General features: G+C 44.4%; 1 protein-coding gene across 1 annotated transcript in view; it reads left to right on the top strand.

Moving 5' to 3' along the window:
* LOC139566635 (F-box only protein 41-like) overlaps positions 1 to 16,433 on the top strand; it is a 101,757-nt gene that overhangs the window by 52,331 nt on the left and 32,993 nt on the right. The window contains exon 4 of the mRNA XM_071387872.1: positions 12,886 to 13,102. Within this exon, the coding sequence (XP_071243973.1) occupies positions 12,886 to 13,102 (217 nt within the window). The remainder of the gene's footprint in view (positions 1 to 12,885; positions 13,103 to 16,433) is intronic.

Raw genomic sequence — 16,433 nt, 5'->3', positions numbered from 1 at the left:
ACTCTTATACAGAGCGACTGACATTTTTGTACTTTTTCTACTGGTCCTCCATGGGAATCGATCCCACATCCCTGGCGTTGCAAGCGCCATGCTCTACCAACTGTATTGCACTACATACTTCACATTCATATTCTTCTCATTTTATTCAATCATTCTCTCTTGCTAAAGCACATTGACTTCTGCAGTCGATTTGCACCTCTAGTGTATAGAAGGCAACATGAAATTGGTCTGTATCTGGCTGTGGTTCTAAATATCAGTAAGAACTCGACGGACACTACAAAAGCTTCAACCAAGTTTATTCACCCCTATATACAGTGGGGCAAAAAAGTATTTAGTCAGCCACCAATTGTGCAAGTTCTCCCACTTAAAAAGATGAGAGAGGCCTGTAATTTTCATCATAGGTACACTTCAACTATGACAGACAAAATTAGAAAAAAAAATCAATTTTTAATGAATTTATTTGCAAATTATGGTGGAAAATAAGTATTTGGTCACCTACAAAGAAGCAAGATTTCTGGCTCTCACAGACCTGTAACTTCTTCTTTAAGAGGCTCCTCTGTCCTCCACTTGTTATCTGTATTAATGGCACCTGTTTGAACTTGTTATCAGTATAAAAGACACCTGTCCACAACCTCAAACAGTCACACTCCAAACTCCACTATGGCCAAGACCAAAGAGCTGTCAAAGGACACCAGAAACAAAATTGTAGACCTGCACCAGGCTGGGAAGACTGAATCTGCAATAGGTAAGCAGCTTGGTTTGAAGAAATCAACTGTGGGAGCAATTATTAGGAAATGGAAGACATACAAGACCACTGATAATCTCCCTCGATCTGGGGCTCCACGCAAGATCTCACCCCGTGGGGTCAAAATGATCACAAGAACGGTGAGCAAAAATCCCAGAACCACACGGGGGGACCTAGTGAATGACCTGCAGAGAGCTGGGACCAAAGTAACAAAGGCTACCATCAGTTACACACTACGCCGCCAGGGACTCAAATCCTGCAGTGCCAGACGTGTCCCCCTGCTTAAGCCAGTACATGTCCAGGCCCGTCTGAAGTTTGCTAGAGAGCATTTGGATGATCCAGAAGAAGATTGGGAGAATGTCATATGGTCAGATGAAACCAAAATAGAACTTTTTGGTAAAAACTAAACTCGTCGTGTTTGGAGGACAAAGAATGCTGAGTTGCATCCAAAGAACACCATACCTACTGTAAACTTTTGTTATTGACCAAATACTTATTTTCCACCATAATTTGCAAATAAATTCATAAAAAATCCTACAATGTGATTTTCTGGATTTCTTTTTCTCATTTTGTCTGTCATAGTTGAAGTGTACCTATGATGAAAATTACAGGCCTCTCTCATCTTTTTAAGTGGGAGAACTTGCACAATTGGTGGCTGACTAAATACTTTTTTGCCCCACTGTGTATATATATATATAGTTGAAGTCGGAAGTTTACATACCTTGGCCAAGTACATTTAAACTCAGTTTTTCACAATTCCTGACATTTAATCCTGTTTTAGGTCAGTTAGGATCACCACTTTATTTTAAGAATGTGAAATGTCAGAATAATAGTAGAGAGAATGATTTCTTTCAGCTTTTATTTCTTTCATCACATTCCCAGTGGGTCAGAAGTTTACATACACTCAATTAGTATTTGTTAGCATTGCCTTTAAATTGTTTAACTTGGGTCAAACGTTTCGGGTAGCCTTCCACAAGCTTCCCACAATAAGTTTTGGCCCATTCCTCCTGACAGAGCTGGCCTAATTGCTCGCACACGCTTTTTCCGTTCTGCCCACAAATCTACTATAGGATTGCGGTCAGGGCTTTGTGATGGCCACTCCAATACCTTGACTTTGTTGTCCTTGAGCCATTTTGCCACAACTTTGGAAGTATGCTTGGGGTCATTGTCCATTTGGAAGACCCATTTGCGACCAAGCTTTAACTTCCTGACTGATGTCTTGAGATGTTGCTTCCATATATCCACATAAATTTCCTGCCTCGTGAAGCCATCTATTTTGTGAAGTACACCAGTCCCTCCTGCAGCAAAGTGCTTCCCGTGCGTCACGTTTGGGATGGTGTTCTTCAGCTTGCAAGCCTCCCCCTTTTTCCTCCAAACATAACAATGGTCATAATGGCCAAACAGTTCTATTTTTGTTTCATCAGACTAGAGGACATTTCTCCAAAAAGTACGATCTTTGTCCCCATGTGCAGTTGCAAACCATAGTCATGCTTTTTTATGGCTGTTTTGGAGCAGTGGCTTCTTCCTTGCTGAGCGGCCTTTCAGGTTATGTCGATATAGGACTCGTTTTACTGTGGATATAGATACTTTTGTACCTGTTTCCTCCAGCATCTTCACAAGGTCCTTTGCTGTTGTTCTGGGATTGATTTGCACTTTTCGCAACAAAGTATGTTCATCTCTAGGAGACAAAACGCGTCTCCTTCCGGAGTGGTATGACGGCTATGTGGTCCCATGGTGTTTATACATGCGTACTATTGTTTGTACAGATGAACGTGGTACCTTCAGGCGTTTATAAATTGCTCCCAAGAATGAACCAGACTTGTGGAGGTCTACAATTTCTACAATTTATTTTCTGAGGTCTTGGCTGATTTTCTTTGGATTTTCCCATGATGTCAAGCAAAGAGGCACTGAGTTTGAAGGTAGGCCTTAAAATACATCCACAGGTATGCCTCCAATTGACTAAAATTATGTCAATTAGCCTATCAGAAGCTTCTAAAGCCATGACATCATTTTCTGGAATTTTCCAAGCTCTTTAAAGGCACAGTCAACTTAATGTATGTAAACTTCTGACCTACTGGAATTGTGATACAGTGAATTATACGTGAAATGATCTGTCTGTAAACAATTGTTGGAAAAATGACTTGTGTCATGCATGAAGTAGATGTCCTAACCGACTTGCCAAATCTGTAGTTTGTTAACAAGAAATTTGTGGAGTGTTTTAAAAAACTAGTTTTAATGACTCCAACCTAAGTGTAGGTAAACTTCTGACTTCAACTGTATATATATACTGTATATACCCCAATCTGGCTGAAGTCTCCTATTCTCTAAACATTACATCTTTATTGCTAGGCAGGAAGTTTAGTGATACGGTCAATAAACGGTTCCTTCTCCCTTAATGTGACCTGACCTGACCTCGACCCCCTTCATCACTAATCCACGGCTCTCCACCCCTATCAGTGCCTGCCAACGTGATCGTTTTCCCTGCACTCAGTACATTCCAAGCTTAACTGCACCCACCAAATGCATTCCTCCTACAGGTAACCATTAACTTCTGGTGTAGACCCAAGACTATGGCACCCCTCATGTCTCTAGCATAACTAATGATTAATCATATTGAAAGTTCAGAAATCCGAACCCATCAGTACCCCCTTTTTTGAACATTTGAGATCATACTGTTTAACATTACATAAACTTGGAAATTACTTTTAAAATGGACAAACGAGGATAATAAAACCAGAACAAAAAATGAACATGATTAACATTCACAGTGAGGTTTACAAACTCGGAGACTTGTGGCCTCTGTTCTATATTCACACCATGCACACTCTCATTTCTCATAGAACACTGATAATTAACATGTCCGCTGGAGCTGTCGACTTCTTCCATTTCAACTTTCTCCTTCTGGTTCCTCAGAGAGGGATAGCGCAAGACTTGAAAAGCAACGAGAAACACACAACAGTATTAACAATGTGGTAAGCTATGCCTAATTATGTACGCAAAGAAAAACCAAAGTCTGATAACGTGACAATTCCAACTTTCTCTTCGCCCTGACAATGCCTTCAGGATACTTTTCTGCTGGATTCCACAAAAATGAAGGCCCTAAACCTCCTCATGCTTTCACCCAGTCTTCACCCAGCAGGTTAAGAGTTATAAGAGGTGATCCCAAGCCAACATCATTTTCACTTTGTTTCCCATCTCCTTCTTTCTCCATTGGCACCAGATAGGCACATCACCCGATAGGCAAGCGCGTAGCCCTAATCAATGCTACATCCTCTTGAGGTAACTCAGCACTTTTCACATCAATGCCTCCAGAATGTTGTCCAGAGTACAATTACCCCAACATCTATCCTTTTTATATGATGACCATGAAACTAGCATCCGATGGCATTATATCAGGCACACAGCGCCCTTTCATCTTGGCATGGTGAGGCCGATGGATACTATTCATTGTGTCTGCATCCTAAATAGAGGCCCACAGTGGAGGTGTCATAGTACCCATAAAACCTAGCGGTCAAAAGGTGCTAGAGATGACGTGCAGGAGCTTGCAGGGATTTGTAGTCTTCCTTGATGTCTACTTTTATGCTAATGAGCATTTTCAAATCTGATAGTTAATAGAGCTTAAGTATATTGATAAGTCACCTTGTCCGAGAGAGATTTACGTGGTTATGAAAATGTCACGTCAGGGTAAACCTACACGAAACACAGCCCTTGTTTGTAGTGTTTCTAAAATCCCCGATGGGGAAAAATGTATGGTGGAAAAAACGATTGGAACCATTTCCCTGTTTTACCGCTAGATTCTATGGGTATTATGATTCATACTGTGGTACTCTATGGCACCATTATTCCATTCATAGTGCACTACCATGGGCCCTAGTCAAAAGTCATGCATTATGAAGGGAATTAATGGTATCATTTGGGGTGCAAACACTGTAGAGATGCAACTAAATACACGGTCAGTTCCACGCCATACTAATGTCTCTAACATGCCCTTTTATCTGCCCTGTAGTGTGGATAACCGGAGAGGTTATCACTAGAGGACTTGCCATCTGAGACACTGTGTTCCTTATGGAAGTCTATTATATGGTGTGCATATACTGTATGGTGCAACTGAGTGTGGGAGGTAGGTGTGTGTGTGGGGGTGTAATATTGGAGTGAGAGAGACTGAGAGATAGAGATTTAAAAAAAGGGTAAAGCATATGGAAGAGGAGAGGACAGGTGAGGAACAGAGAGCATGGATTCACAGAAGCGCTATCCTTTTGTAGTTCCATCCTACCAACCTGTAAACAGGTGGCCTGACCAGCTGTTCCACAGCACCGTGTCACACACTGACACTACTTCACCCCCGACGTCTTGTCTAGGTCTGTGCCAGTCAGATATAGGGTAGACCTGTTTCCTAATAACACACACGCTCTGACACTCTCACACACACACACACAGTCACACAGCTATGTCTTACTATACTTGTGAATTTTAATTGGTTTACTTTTCTTGTGAGGACTTCTGGTACTCGCAAGTATAGTAAAACGTGTACACACACGCACGCCCTAGTGTCCCAGTAAGGTAAGTCCCAGGACTGCAGGAGACCTTGTTTTCAACTTCCCCCAATGCCGGTGTGAACATGTGGGCTTATTTGTTGACTTGTTCCCCCTGTCTGGAGGCGCTTGTTTTGGAAGGAGACGATGAGTCACGCCTCGAAAGAGAGGTGTGTTTTAATTAAGGTTGACAACAGGAAACCAACACATCTCGGGGTGTCTGTCTGTCCATCTGTCACCTCCTCTGGCTCTCTGTGTGTCGGTCTGTCTGTCTCCTCTCTTGCTTCTTCCCTTTGGCTCTTTCGATCTCTTGGTGTGTGTCTTTTGGTGTGTCTTGTCTGTCTGTCTTGTTCTCTTTCTAAATGTCCGTCTGTAAGCCCGTCCGTCTGTCGGCCCGTCCGTCTGTCGGTCCGTCAGCCGCCCGTCCATCAGCCAGCCCGTCCGTCAGCCAGCCAGCCAGGCAGGCGGTATAGTGCATTAATGCAACACTTCTGGGGAGAGAGGGAGAAGAGAGGCTTTTCAGTTTTGCCTTTCGCCCGACACTCCCAGAGGATTGGAGTATCTATCTTTCTAGCCCAAGGTCTTATTTGAGCCTTGTCAGTTTGGTCAAGCATGGACTGAGATGCATATAACAGTGAGCTGGGCAGAAGAGTTACATTGTAGTCCCGCTTTCTATCCTTTATCTTCATCACTGTCAAAAACAATGCTTTAGAAAAACCTCGACCTCATCCAGCTTTACTGTACTGCATCATATCCTTCAGTATGACATTTTCAAACACATTTCTCCCCTTACGTGGTTACCCCTTAAGACTTCACTCGTGCTTCTCTGTATTGTCGTAGCTAGTGCATAACCAGGAGCCATCAGCAATGTGAAACACAGTGGAAATGAATCATTCTGATATGCTGGGTCATGTAAGTCGCTCTGGATAAGAGCGTCTGCTAAATTACTTAAATGTAAATGTCATCTGAGACCTTTGATACACACGTGTACCTACTCCCGGAGTGTGGATCTGTCATGGACGAATGCTCTGCTGCTCTTTGTAAACCCATCTGGTGGGTCAGCTGCAGAGGCCGGGTTGCCTGAGCACACACACGTTAGATCTGCGTTTCCCGAACTCAATCCTCAGAACCCCAAGGGGTGCATATATTATATATATTTTTGTTGCCCTAGCACTACACAGCTGATTCAAACGATCAACGCTTGATGATGAGTTGATTATTTGAGTCAGCGGTGTAGTGCACATACTGTACATGTTGAACACACATACACACTCGTACAATCAGTCGAACGCTCACCTCTAATCCAATCTGTGGTCATTCTCCTCTCCTTCCCTCTACTCTATCAGGTGGGTCTGCTCTAGACTGTGTGGTGTGTGCGTGTGCGCGTGCGTGCTAGCCCCTCCAACCTACCAGACCACTACAAATAAGTATTCACTGCAACCATTCAACACCGGTATCTTTTACCCCCAAGCAAAGGAGATTTTTCTTTTCATTCAAATGACAGTCACTTTTACTTTTTTTCCCATCACAGCCTAGTGTATAAAAAGCTTTATTTGAATAGCCAGATGAAGTGCACAGAAAAGGTACTCAAAAAGGCAGATACATTTTTTTTGAATGAATACCAATTATTCTTTAACAGTATAATCCAACTCTACTACCAGTCTGTCTCCGTGACAAAATGGCACCCTATTCCCTACGTAGTGCAAAAAGTAGTACACTATATACGGAATGGGGTGGCATTTGGGACACGTGTGCTTTTCCTTTGCACATTCAATTTGCCATTCACATTTTATTTAACACATACCCTTCCCTCATCTCTTATTCAAGGCTGACAAGGTAGCCCACAATCCCTCTTGGATTTGAAGGCAACCCACAATCCTACAGCACTTTCTAAGAGAGGATTCAGTGTAGCTATTCCCTCCGCAAGGCAAGTATAGAGACACAAAGTAGAGTCGCAATTCAACGGCTCAAACACGAGACGTATGTGGCAGGGTCTACAGACAATCACGGATTACGAAAAGAAAACCTGCCCCATCGCGGATATCGACGTCTTGCTCCCAGACAAATTAAACAACTTCTTTGCACGCTTTGAGGACAATACAGTGCCACCGACACGGCCCGCTACCAAAGACTGTGGGCTCTCCTTCAACGTGGCCGACGTGAGTGAAACATTTAAAAGTGTTAACCCTCGCAAGGCTGCCGGCCTAGACGACATCCCTAGCGCGTCCTCAGAGCATTCGCAGGCTGGCTGGTGTGTTTACGGACATATTCAATCAATCCCTATCCCAGTCTGCTGTTCCCACATGCTTCAAGATGGCCACCATTGTTCCTGTTCCCAAGAAAGCTAAGGTAACTGAACTAAATGACTATCGCCCCGTAGCACTCACTTCCGTCATCATGAAGTGCTTTGAGAGACTAGTCAAGGATCATATCACCTCCACCCTACCTGATAGCCTAGACCCACTCCAATTTGCTTGCCGCTCCAATAGGTCCACAGACGATGCAATCGCCATCACACTGCACACTGCCCTATCCCATCTGGACAAGAGGAATACCTATGTAAGAATGCTGTTCATTGACTATAGCTCATCATTCAACACCATAGTACCCTCCAAACTCGTCATTAGGCTCGAGGCCCTGGGTCTCAACCCCGCCCTGTGCAACTGGGTCCTGAACTTTCTGACGAGCCGCCCCCAGGTGTTGAAGGTAGGAAACAACATCCCCACCGCGCTGATCCTCAACACTGGGCCCCACAAGGGTGCGTTCTCAGCCCTCTCCTGTACTCCCTGTTCACCCATGACTGCGTGGCCATGCACGCCTCCAACTCAGTCATCAAGTTTGCAGACAACACTACAGTGGTAGGCTTGATTACCAATAACGACGAGACAGCCTACAGGGAGGAGGTGAGGGCCCTCGGAGTGTGGTGTCAGGAAAATAACCTCTCACTCAACGTCAACAAAACAAAGGAGATGATTGTGGACTTCAGGAAATAGCAGAGGGACCACCCCCTATCCACATCAAAGGGACAGCAGTGGAGAAGGTGGAAAGTTTTAAGTTCCTCGGTGTACACATCACGGACAAACTGAAATGGTCCACCCACACAGACAGCGTGGTGAAGAAGGCGCAGCAGCGCCTCTTCAACCTCAGGAGGCTGAAGAAATTTGGCTTGTCACCTAAAATCCTCACAAACTTCTACAGATGCACAATAAAGAGCATTCTGTCGGGCTATATCACCACCTGGTACGGCAACTGCACCGCCCTCAAGTGCAAGGCTCTCCAGAGGGTAGTGAGGTCTGCACAACGCATCACCAGGGGCAAACTACCTGCCGTCCAGGACACCTACAGCACTGGAAGGCCAAAAAGCTCATCAAGGACAACAACCACCCGAGCCACTGCCTGTTCACCCCGCCATCCAGAAGGCGAGGTCAGTACAGGTGCATCAAAGCTGGGACCGAGAGACTGAAAAACAGCTTCTATCTCAAGGCCATCAGACTGTTAAACAACCATCACTAACATAGAGAGGCTGCTGACAACATACAGACTCAAATCACAGGCCACTTTAATAAATTGATTTAATAATGGTATCACTAGTCACTTTAAATAATGCCACTTTAATAATGTTTACATATCCTACATTACTCATCTCATATGTACAGTATATGCTGTATTTTATACCATCTATTGCGTCTTGCCTATGCTGCATGGCCATCGTTCATCCATATATTTATATGTACATATTCTTATACAATCCCCTAACATTGTGTGTGTGTGTGTGCGTGCGCGTGCGAAGGTTGTCGTTGTGAATTTGTTACATTACTTGTTAGATATTACTGCACTGTCTGACTAGAAGCACAAGCATTTCTCTACACTCGCATTAACATCTGCTAACCATGTGTATGTGACAAATACAATTTGATTTGATTCAACTCTCAGTGTAAACCAGATTATTCATTACAACATATATTATACATTGGTATGTATTTAGCAACCTCTCGGTCACCCTCTGTGCTCAGTGTGCGTCCCAAATTGCACCCTATTCCTTTCATAGCACACTACTTTTGCCCTGGGCCCTGTTAAAAGTAGTGCACTTTCTCTTTTCCTTTGACGCCCGTCACATCCCAGAATAAAGAGGAAAATCTGCTCCAGCCACTTCCAGACTCCTGTATCGGTTGTGTGGATTTTGACCTCTCTTTGATGTTTTGAGGGTGGCTGCTGAAATCCTTGTGTGTCTGTGTGTGTGTGTGTGTGTGTGTGTGTGTGTGTGTGTGTGTGTGTGTGTGTGTGTGTGTGTGTGTGTGTGTGTGTGTGTGTGTGTGTGTGTGTGTGTGTGTGTGTGTGTGTGTGTGTGTGTGTGTGTGTGTGTGTGTGTGCCCTTATTGACACGTCCTCCCACTGCCTGGAGGTAAGGGACAATGTGGCGGTGACCTGTGGTGGCATGCCTGACTCCTGATCTCTAGTTGTGATAATGAAAACAGAAACAGACAGTGTGAACACACACACACTGGAAGGAGGACGGGAGCGAAGATGAATCATTAGAACGCTGTTGGCGGAACACACGCAACATAAGTGCACACTCCTACACAAACCATAGGTATACAAATAGGCAGGTGTGAGATTTGTGTTCGTGTTCGTGTCGATTTCAGAGGAAGAGTGAAAAGGAGAGAGATGAAGAGAGGGAGAGAGAAGCTCATATAATGTGACTGGAGCCATTTTAGCAACAGGGGAAATGAAATCCTCTCTGGGCTAGTTGAGGATTCACTCATTAGCTTTTCTATCCTACTCAGCATGAATGAGATGAGTAGAAATAGTGTCTCAAAAGAGGGTCGGAAGTGTATTAAAATATACGACTACCCTGAGATGAGCTCTAAGCCCATATCATTATGATGTTATTGTCAAACCTCAAACTACTGCGCAAACCCACTAAAGTCCCGTGTGTGTGTGTGACTGCGTGTGTGTGTGACTGCGTGTGTGTGTGACTGCGTGTGTGCGTGCGGACTCATTTTGATCAAACACTTCGTCTCATCCTAACCTGAAGAATCTCATTTTGGAATGTCTTTGGCCCCCAAGACAGACACTTAATTTCACCAGACGCCAAACATCTCTCAAGTCTAGCCCCTATTCAGCCCCCTATGGGCCCTGGTCAAAAGTAGTGCACTATAACGGGAATAAAGTGCCATTTGCGATGCATTCATAACTCGAGCGTGCAACGTTAAACTTCACTCAGTAGTTCATTTGCTCCCGGATAACCAACAACAAGCCAGCGGTAGTAGGACCTTGCGTGTGTGTGTGTGTGTGTGTGTGTGTGTGTGTGTGTGTGTGTGTGTGTGTGTGTGCCTTGTTTGGATTTTCTGAGGAGATTGTTTGGACAGGAGCGGCTGCTGGTGTTTAAAAGGACAGAGACGTGGTATATGCACGCGCACACACAGATCCACACACCACAGAGAGAAGGGAAGGAAAAATGGCTTGTTTCACTCCCAGCCCCAGGGAAGTCTTGCAGAATGCAGGTCCACATAAACAAGCATAACAAAACAAAGGAGGAAGAGGGAGCGAGAGAGAGACAAGTAAGGGGGAGAGAAAAAAGACAAAGAAGAGAAGCAAATATGAAAAAGATTCAGCTGTGATAAAGTATCTGTGTGGAAATAAAACGCAACGCATGTTAATTGTATGTATAAAACTGGGACAGCGATTGTGATCGCATTAATCAGGCTGCTCCTGTGTGTTTGTGTAGGAATGTGTGTATGTGTGTGTTTTGAAGAGATGGATTCCTTGTGCCTGCAGATACAGTATACCACTAATCTGTATATATGCATCTGCTATACGCAGTACTTTAGGGTCAACATTACCCCCTGGTAGGTGTGTGTGTTGAGTACAAAGATGTGCCCAGAAGGTCTCAGGTACAGTACTTGATATGATCCTATACTTGTATCCATCAGTGTCCATATAACACTATTGCGGGAGTAAATTATTCTACCGGTAGGTCACCTTGTTGAAATTACAGTGATGGTCAGGTGGGGGGAGGGGATATCAATGTCTGTGGCACCTCAGCAGGAGATTCCGTGACATTCGTCTGTCTGTCTGTCTGTCTGTCTGTCTGGCTGGCTGTCTGTCTGTCTGTCTGTCTTAAAGATGGCACAAATCTTCATGTCCAGTTCCTCTGTACTGTATGTTCTATTGGGTCCATTGTTACACAAGTGCAGTATTTTACATTTTCGTATTTGACCCAGGTCTGGTATGCGTGCACCTAACCATCTGGTTTCTGTCCTCCCGTTAGAAGGGGTGTGTGTTTTGTGGTGTGTATGTGTGTTTTTTGTATGCCCCAAACCACCCGTTCTTCCCATATGTTCCCAGGGAGTTAGGTCGCCCAGTTAGTGTCAAACGTAGTGTACTCTCATCCACTAACCTGCAGCTTATAAATTAATGAATTATGCAACAGGTGGGTCTAATCCTGGTTGCTGATTGGTTCAAACCGCATTCCAGTCGTTGTCTATTCCACAAGTTACCACCGGCTAAGGCTATGATGCAATACACTCTCATCAGCCCAACCAGGCAATTTATAAACTTAATATCCGCTGTAAAAAAATGATCTAGACATCATGTCCCCTTTCTTTTTTAGACTAGAATTTGGTTTTCAACAGCAGCAATTTTTATAAAGCTTGCTGTCTGTCTCTGACCTTTTCAATATTAAAATTTGATCTCCACTGTCCCAGTTGAGGATTAACGTGTCAGGATGAGACATCTTTTCTCAGCCAGTCGAAACCGTGAATAAGCATAATATTTACGGAAAAGAAAAAAAGAAATGTCAATAGAAAAACAGGTCAAACAAAACGAAATGCAGCTAGTTTGCTGTATTTTCAGTTTCAAGTGATTGTGTTGTTGGCACCTCTGAACATTGTCCTGACGAGAGAGCACATTTTCTATGCTGGGCAAAATCGCTCATCATTAGCTCATTGTAAATGTCACTACAAATAAATGTCACTAGAAAACAGCTTGAACAAATGCAAATGCAGCTACTTTTCTGTTATTCTGTCTGCGCTATTTAACATGACTGTAAGTTAGCCGTAGTTGGCTAGCTAGCAACCAAGGGATATGAACGTTGCCAGGCAACATGGCAACAGAACATTAGAACGAACGACTTGGATATAGAATAAAAGACGTCATGACTGGGTCGCGTCTCTGGCAACCTAACCGATAGAATGAACGACCAGCCGGCTTGCGTAGCAACCGTAGATTTGTGTCGGGACTATATCTCGTGGAAGGATGAAATAGTATGAATAAATTCATAAAAATAACCTCATACCAATATATCCTCCAAATACTGGCTCCTCTGGCATTGTCACTTAAATGCCTGTACGCTGATGGATGCGGCAACAGTTAATATTGACGTTAATAGAGCAGTTAATATTGCTTATTGTTGCCCAATAAACTGCAGGACCATTCATCAGTGTGCAGGTATCTATCTAAATTTCATGAGGTTGCACTGTTAGCCCAACTTCCCTGTGTGTGTGTGTGTGTGTGTGTGTATATGAAATACGGTGCTTTTTGGGATGTAACCTATGTGTGCTTATGCACACCAGTAACCATCTGTCTCCTCTCCTCCTGATTCACCAGGGAGGTAACCCAGATAGACCAGTTCCTCCAGGAGACGGCGGTGCGGGAGGCCAACGCCAAGGTGCGCCTGCAGCAGTTCATCGAGGAGCTCCTGGACCGTGCCGACCGTGCCGAGAAACAGCTGCAGATCATCAGCAGCTGCGGGACCACTCCCAACGGCAGCATGGGACGCTGCAGCCTGCCCGGCTCCAACAAGGCCTCCAACAATGGACGCCAGGTGAGCTGATCTAAGAGCAGTTTTGCTTTTGATTACACAAATGGTTAAGGTAAGCTGACTCTAGATCTGTAGCCTGCTAGGCTCCAAAAGGGCAACACATGCCAAGTGATCTGGAGTTGAGAGAGGAAGTTGACCGTATAGTAGACAAACAAAAGTCTGATTTGTGAGGTCAGCCTAATGGTTAAGGGTTGGGAAAAGTAAGCTGATCCTAGATCTGTGTCTGGTGATCTGGAGTGGAGAAGAAGTTGACCTAGATACTGATCTGAGGTCAGATTTGTGTGTGGGAACCTGATATTTAAGATTGGAAAGGTAAGCTGATTAAAAGACTGTGTGTGCACGTGCGTGTGCGTGTGTGTGTTTACTGAATAGAATAGTTGTAGTTGTACGTCACAGGACGTCACAGGAGGCTGAGGGGAGGACAGCGCATAACAATGGCTGGAACAGAGCGAATGGAACGGCATCAAACGCATGGAAACCACGTTGGATGTATTTGATACCAATCCACCCAAGTCGTTACCTCCCCAATTAAGTTTCCACCACCCTCCTGTGTTGTACATTCCTTTTAATATAGTCCTTGCATAATTTAGTCAACATTACATAAGTCACTTATGTAATTGGTTCTACAACTGCATATCTTACTTCCAGTCCAAATAAATGGGGTCATTTTTTGGGGTGATATTGGTGTCTTTTAAATGATCGGTGAGGAAAATAAAGAAATGATTTTGGAGCGACATGAAAACAGACAGTTTGATAATCTAACCTGGCATGTGGATGTCTGTCTGAGACCCAAATGGCAACGTATTCCCTACATAGTACACTACTTTTGACCAGAGCTCTATGGGCCCTTTCAAAAGTAGTGCACTTTATAGGGAATGGGTTGCAATCTTATCACTTGGGCTATTAGAAATGGGCAAGGCGGGCGTGTTGTGATACGTGTCGACTCACCACAATTTTGCTTTTAATTTGATCTGGGACGATAGTGAGTGTGTTAAATATTTATTAAACAGAATGGCAGAGCGCTGGACTGTGAATAGCGGAATTGGACAGCGAAGGAGAAGAGGTGTGTGTGTGTCTGTGTGTGTGTGTGTGGCCGCTGGTCATGTCACCACTCTTTCTTCATTTACCTCAGAGGCATAATTGGTTGTCTAGGTGTTAGTCATTACTACATTACTATTACTATAATAGGTGTTAGTCATTACTGTTTTTTGGGATAGAGATGCACACAGCTTTAATTTAAATGCTAAATAGGTTTTAGCTAATGATCAGGTATTTTGATTACAGCAATCAGTAGTGTCTGACTCAGGGTTACCCTTGAGGCGTGAGGAAATTCTGTGGGGACGTTTCACAATTTCCTCACGCCCTTAGATATGATCTGAAACCTAAAATATTGTATTGGTATTGATTACATGCAGAAAACCTACAGGAGAGGTAATTATAATATGTTCCATTATTATAGACCAAAACAAGGTAGACATTGTGATACATTTTACTGAGCTCTCCCCTGCCATTTCCAATTCTAAAGTGTCATTTATCCAAGTCTTGTTAGTGAGAAAGAAGGGGCCGGTTTCCATCCATTTCCCTTCCATCTATCGTTTCCATGGAGACACCAGTGGCTCTACTTGTTCTAGTCGTCCAGGTCAGGTGACCGCGCAGTAGCTGGTCTCTGATTCGTCTCAGACACCACATATTCTATCTCTCCCTCCCTGTTATCTCTCCCATCTCTGACCTCTCCCACAGTTGACGGAGTTAAGTGAGTGTGTGTCTCCCGCGCCGCCCAGATTCCCCACCATTGACCAGGCACAACCCGCATCCCATCAAGCTCATTCATTACCCAGCCTGATGTAGCCTAGCTAGGCTTGTGTCCCAACTGGCACCCTATTCTCTACGTAGTGCACTACTTTTGATCAGATCAGATGTATCTGGTCAAAACTAGTGCTCTATATGGGGAATAGGGCGCCATTTGGGATGCACACCCTGGTCTCCGTTAGTGCTCGAATTAAGTGGCTACATTGTCAAACATTTTACAGGGTTTGCACTTGACCTGTGTTTAAGAGGCTGTTAGACAGGCAGTGATGTGCAGCGGTGTTGTTAGGATGCTTTTGAGGCTTGATTTGTATCCACCGTAGTCGTCTTGTTTGTCTTCTTGTGCTTATGAGTCGTTGTTTTCAGCGTTCTTGTGTCTGTGGCTAGGATATTATTATATTATAGGACATTTGGCATGCTACGGACACCAGAAAATACTGCATGCTGGCGCACCGGCACATTGGCCATCCACGGATGCCCCTCTCTCTGCCATTCCTCACTTTCCCCTCCCTCCCTCCCTCCCTCCCTCCCTCCCTCCCTCCCTCCCTCCCTGCGCGACACACACACACCTCAGTACATCTGAGATATATGGGAAGCCCCTGTAGGGAATTTGCTTGAAGGGAGGAAGGGAGGAGAAGAGCGAGAGAGTTGGGGAGAAGGAATCTACAGAGGGTAGCGAGAAAAAGGGAGTGGTACTGTAGATTAAGGTATTGGTCGAGAGGAGGAGAGCGGGATAGAGGTACAGTCCAGTAGAGAGACGGGAGACGGTGTGAGTTCCTATACGGTAGATGAAGGGAGGGGAAGAGACATGGGAAAAAACAGAGGGAAGGAAGATAAAGGGAAATGTGGCAGGCCCACGCCCAAAGCCTCCTGAATATCTTTGGCTCCGTGTGTAAAAGAGGGGGATTGCCAACTCTCCCTCCCTTTTCACACTCTGTCTGACCAGGGTGGTCAAAAGTAGTGCAATACATAGAGAATAGGGTGCCCTTTGGGACGTAGTCGCTCTCTTTCAGATAGCTGTGATTACACTTCCTTGATGTCTGCCAACTAGCTGCCATGTTTTTAGAGCCTCAGCCAATCACAGTTAATTATCCCTGAACCTCAGACATCACTCGCATACAGGAGCTTTGTAGTTTCCTCCAGTGTGTGGGTGTGTGTGTGCGTGCGTGAGAAGTGAGTATGTGTGTTGGAGCTATAGACTGGACTCCCACGTTTTCTCTTTTTTCTTCATTCGTCAATACCTTTCATGATAGCAGAATGACTGTTTTTCCTTTTGTTATTGAAATGGTGAATTCAACATTTTATCAAGCAAAGCCTTTTTTGAAAGTCACTCTGATCCACTCCCACTCATTTCGGTCGTTTGTTTGGCTAACTAATTGGTCTCGATGGTATGGTACCGTTGTGTGAAGTTGACATGCATAGTGCCATTTTCAAATTGGTGGACAGCCAATGTTGATGGAGATGATGAACGAGGGGGATTCTGCTGCCGTGTGGAACATGGCGGTAACATTTGATCATGATGGAAACC

The sequence above is a fragment of the Salvelinus alpinus genome, chromosome 39 (genome assembly GCF_045679555.1).
Source record: "Salvelinus alpinus chromosome 39, SLU_Salpinus.1, whole genome shotgun sequence".
Classification (NCBI taxonomy): Eukaryota; Metazoa; Chordata; class Actinopteri; order Salmoniformes; family Salmonidae; genus Salvelinus; species Salvelinus alpinus.
This window is presented reverse-complemented; position numbering and strand designations above follow the sequence as displayed.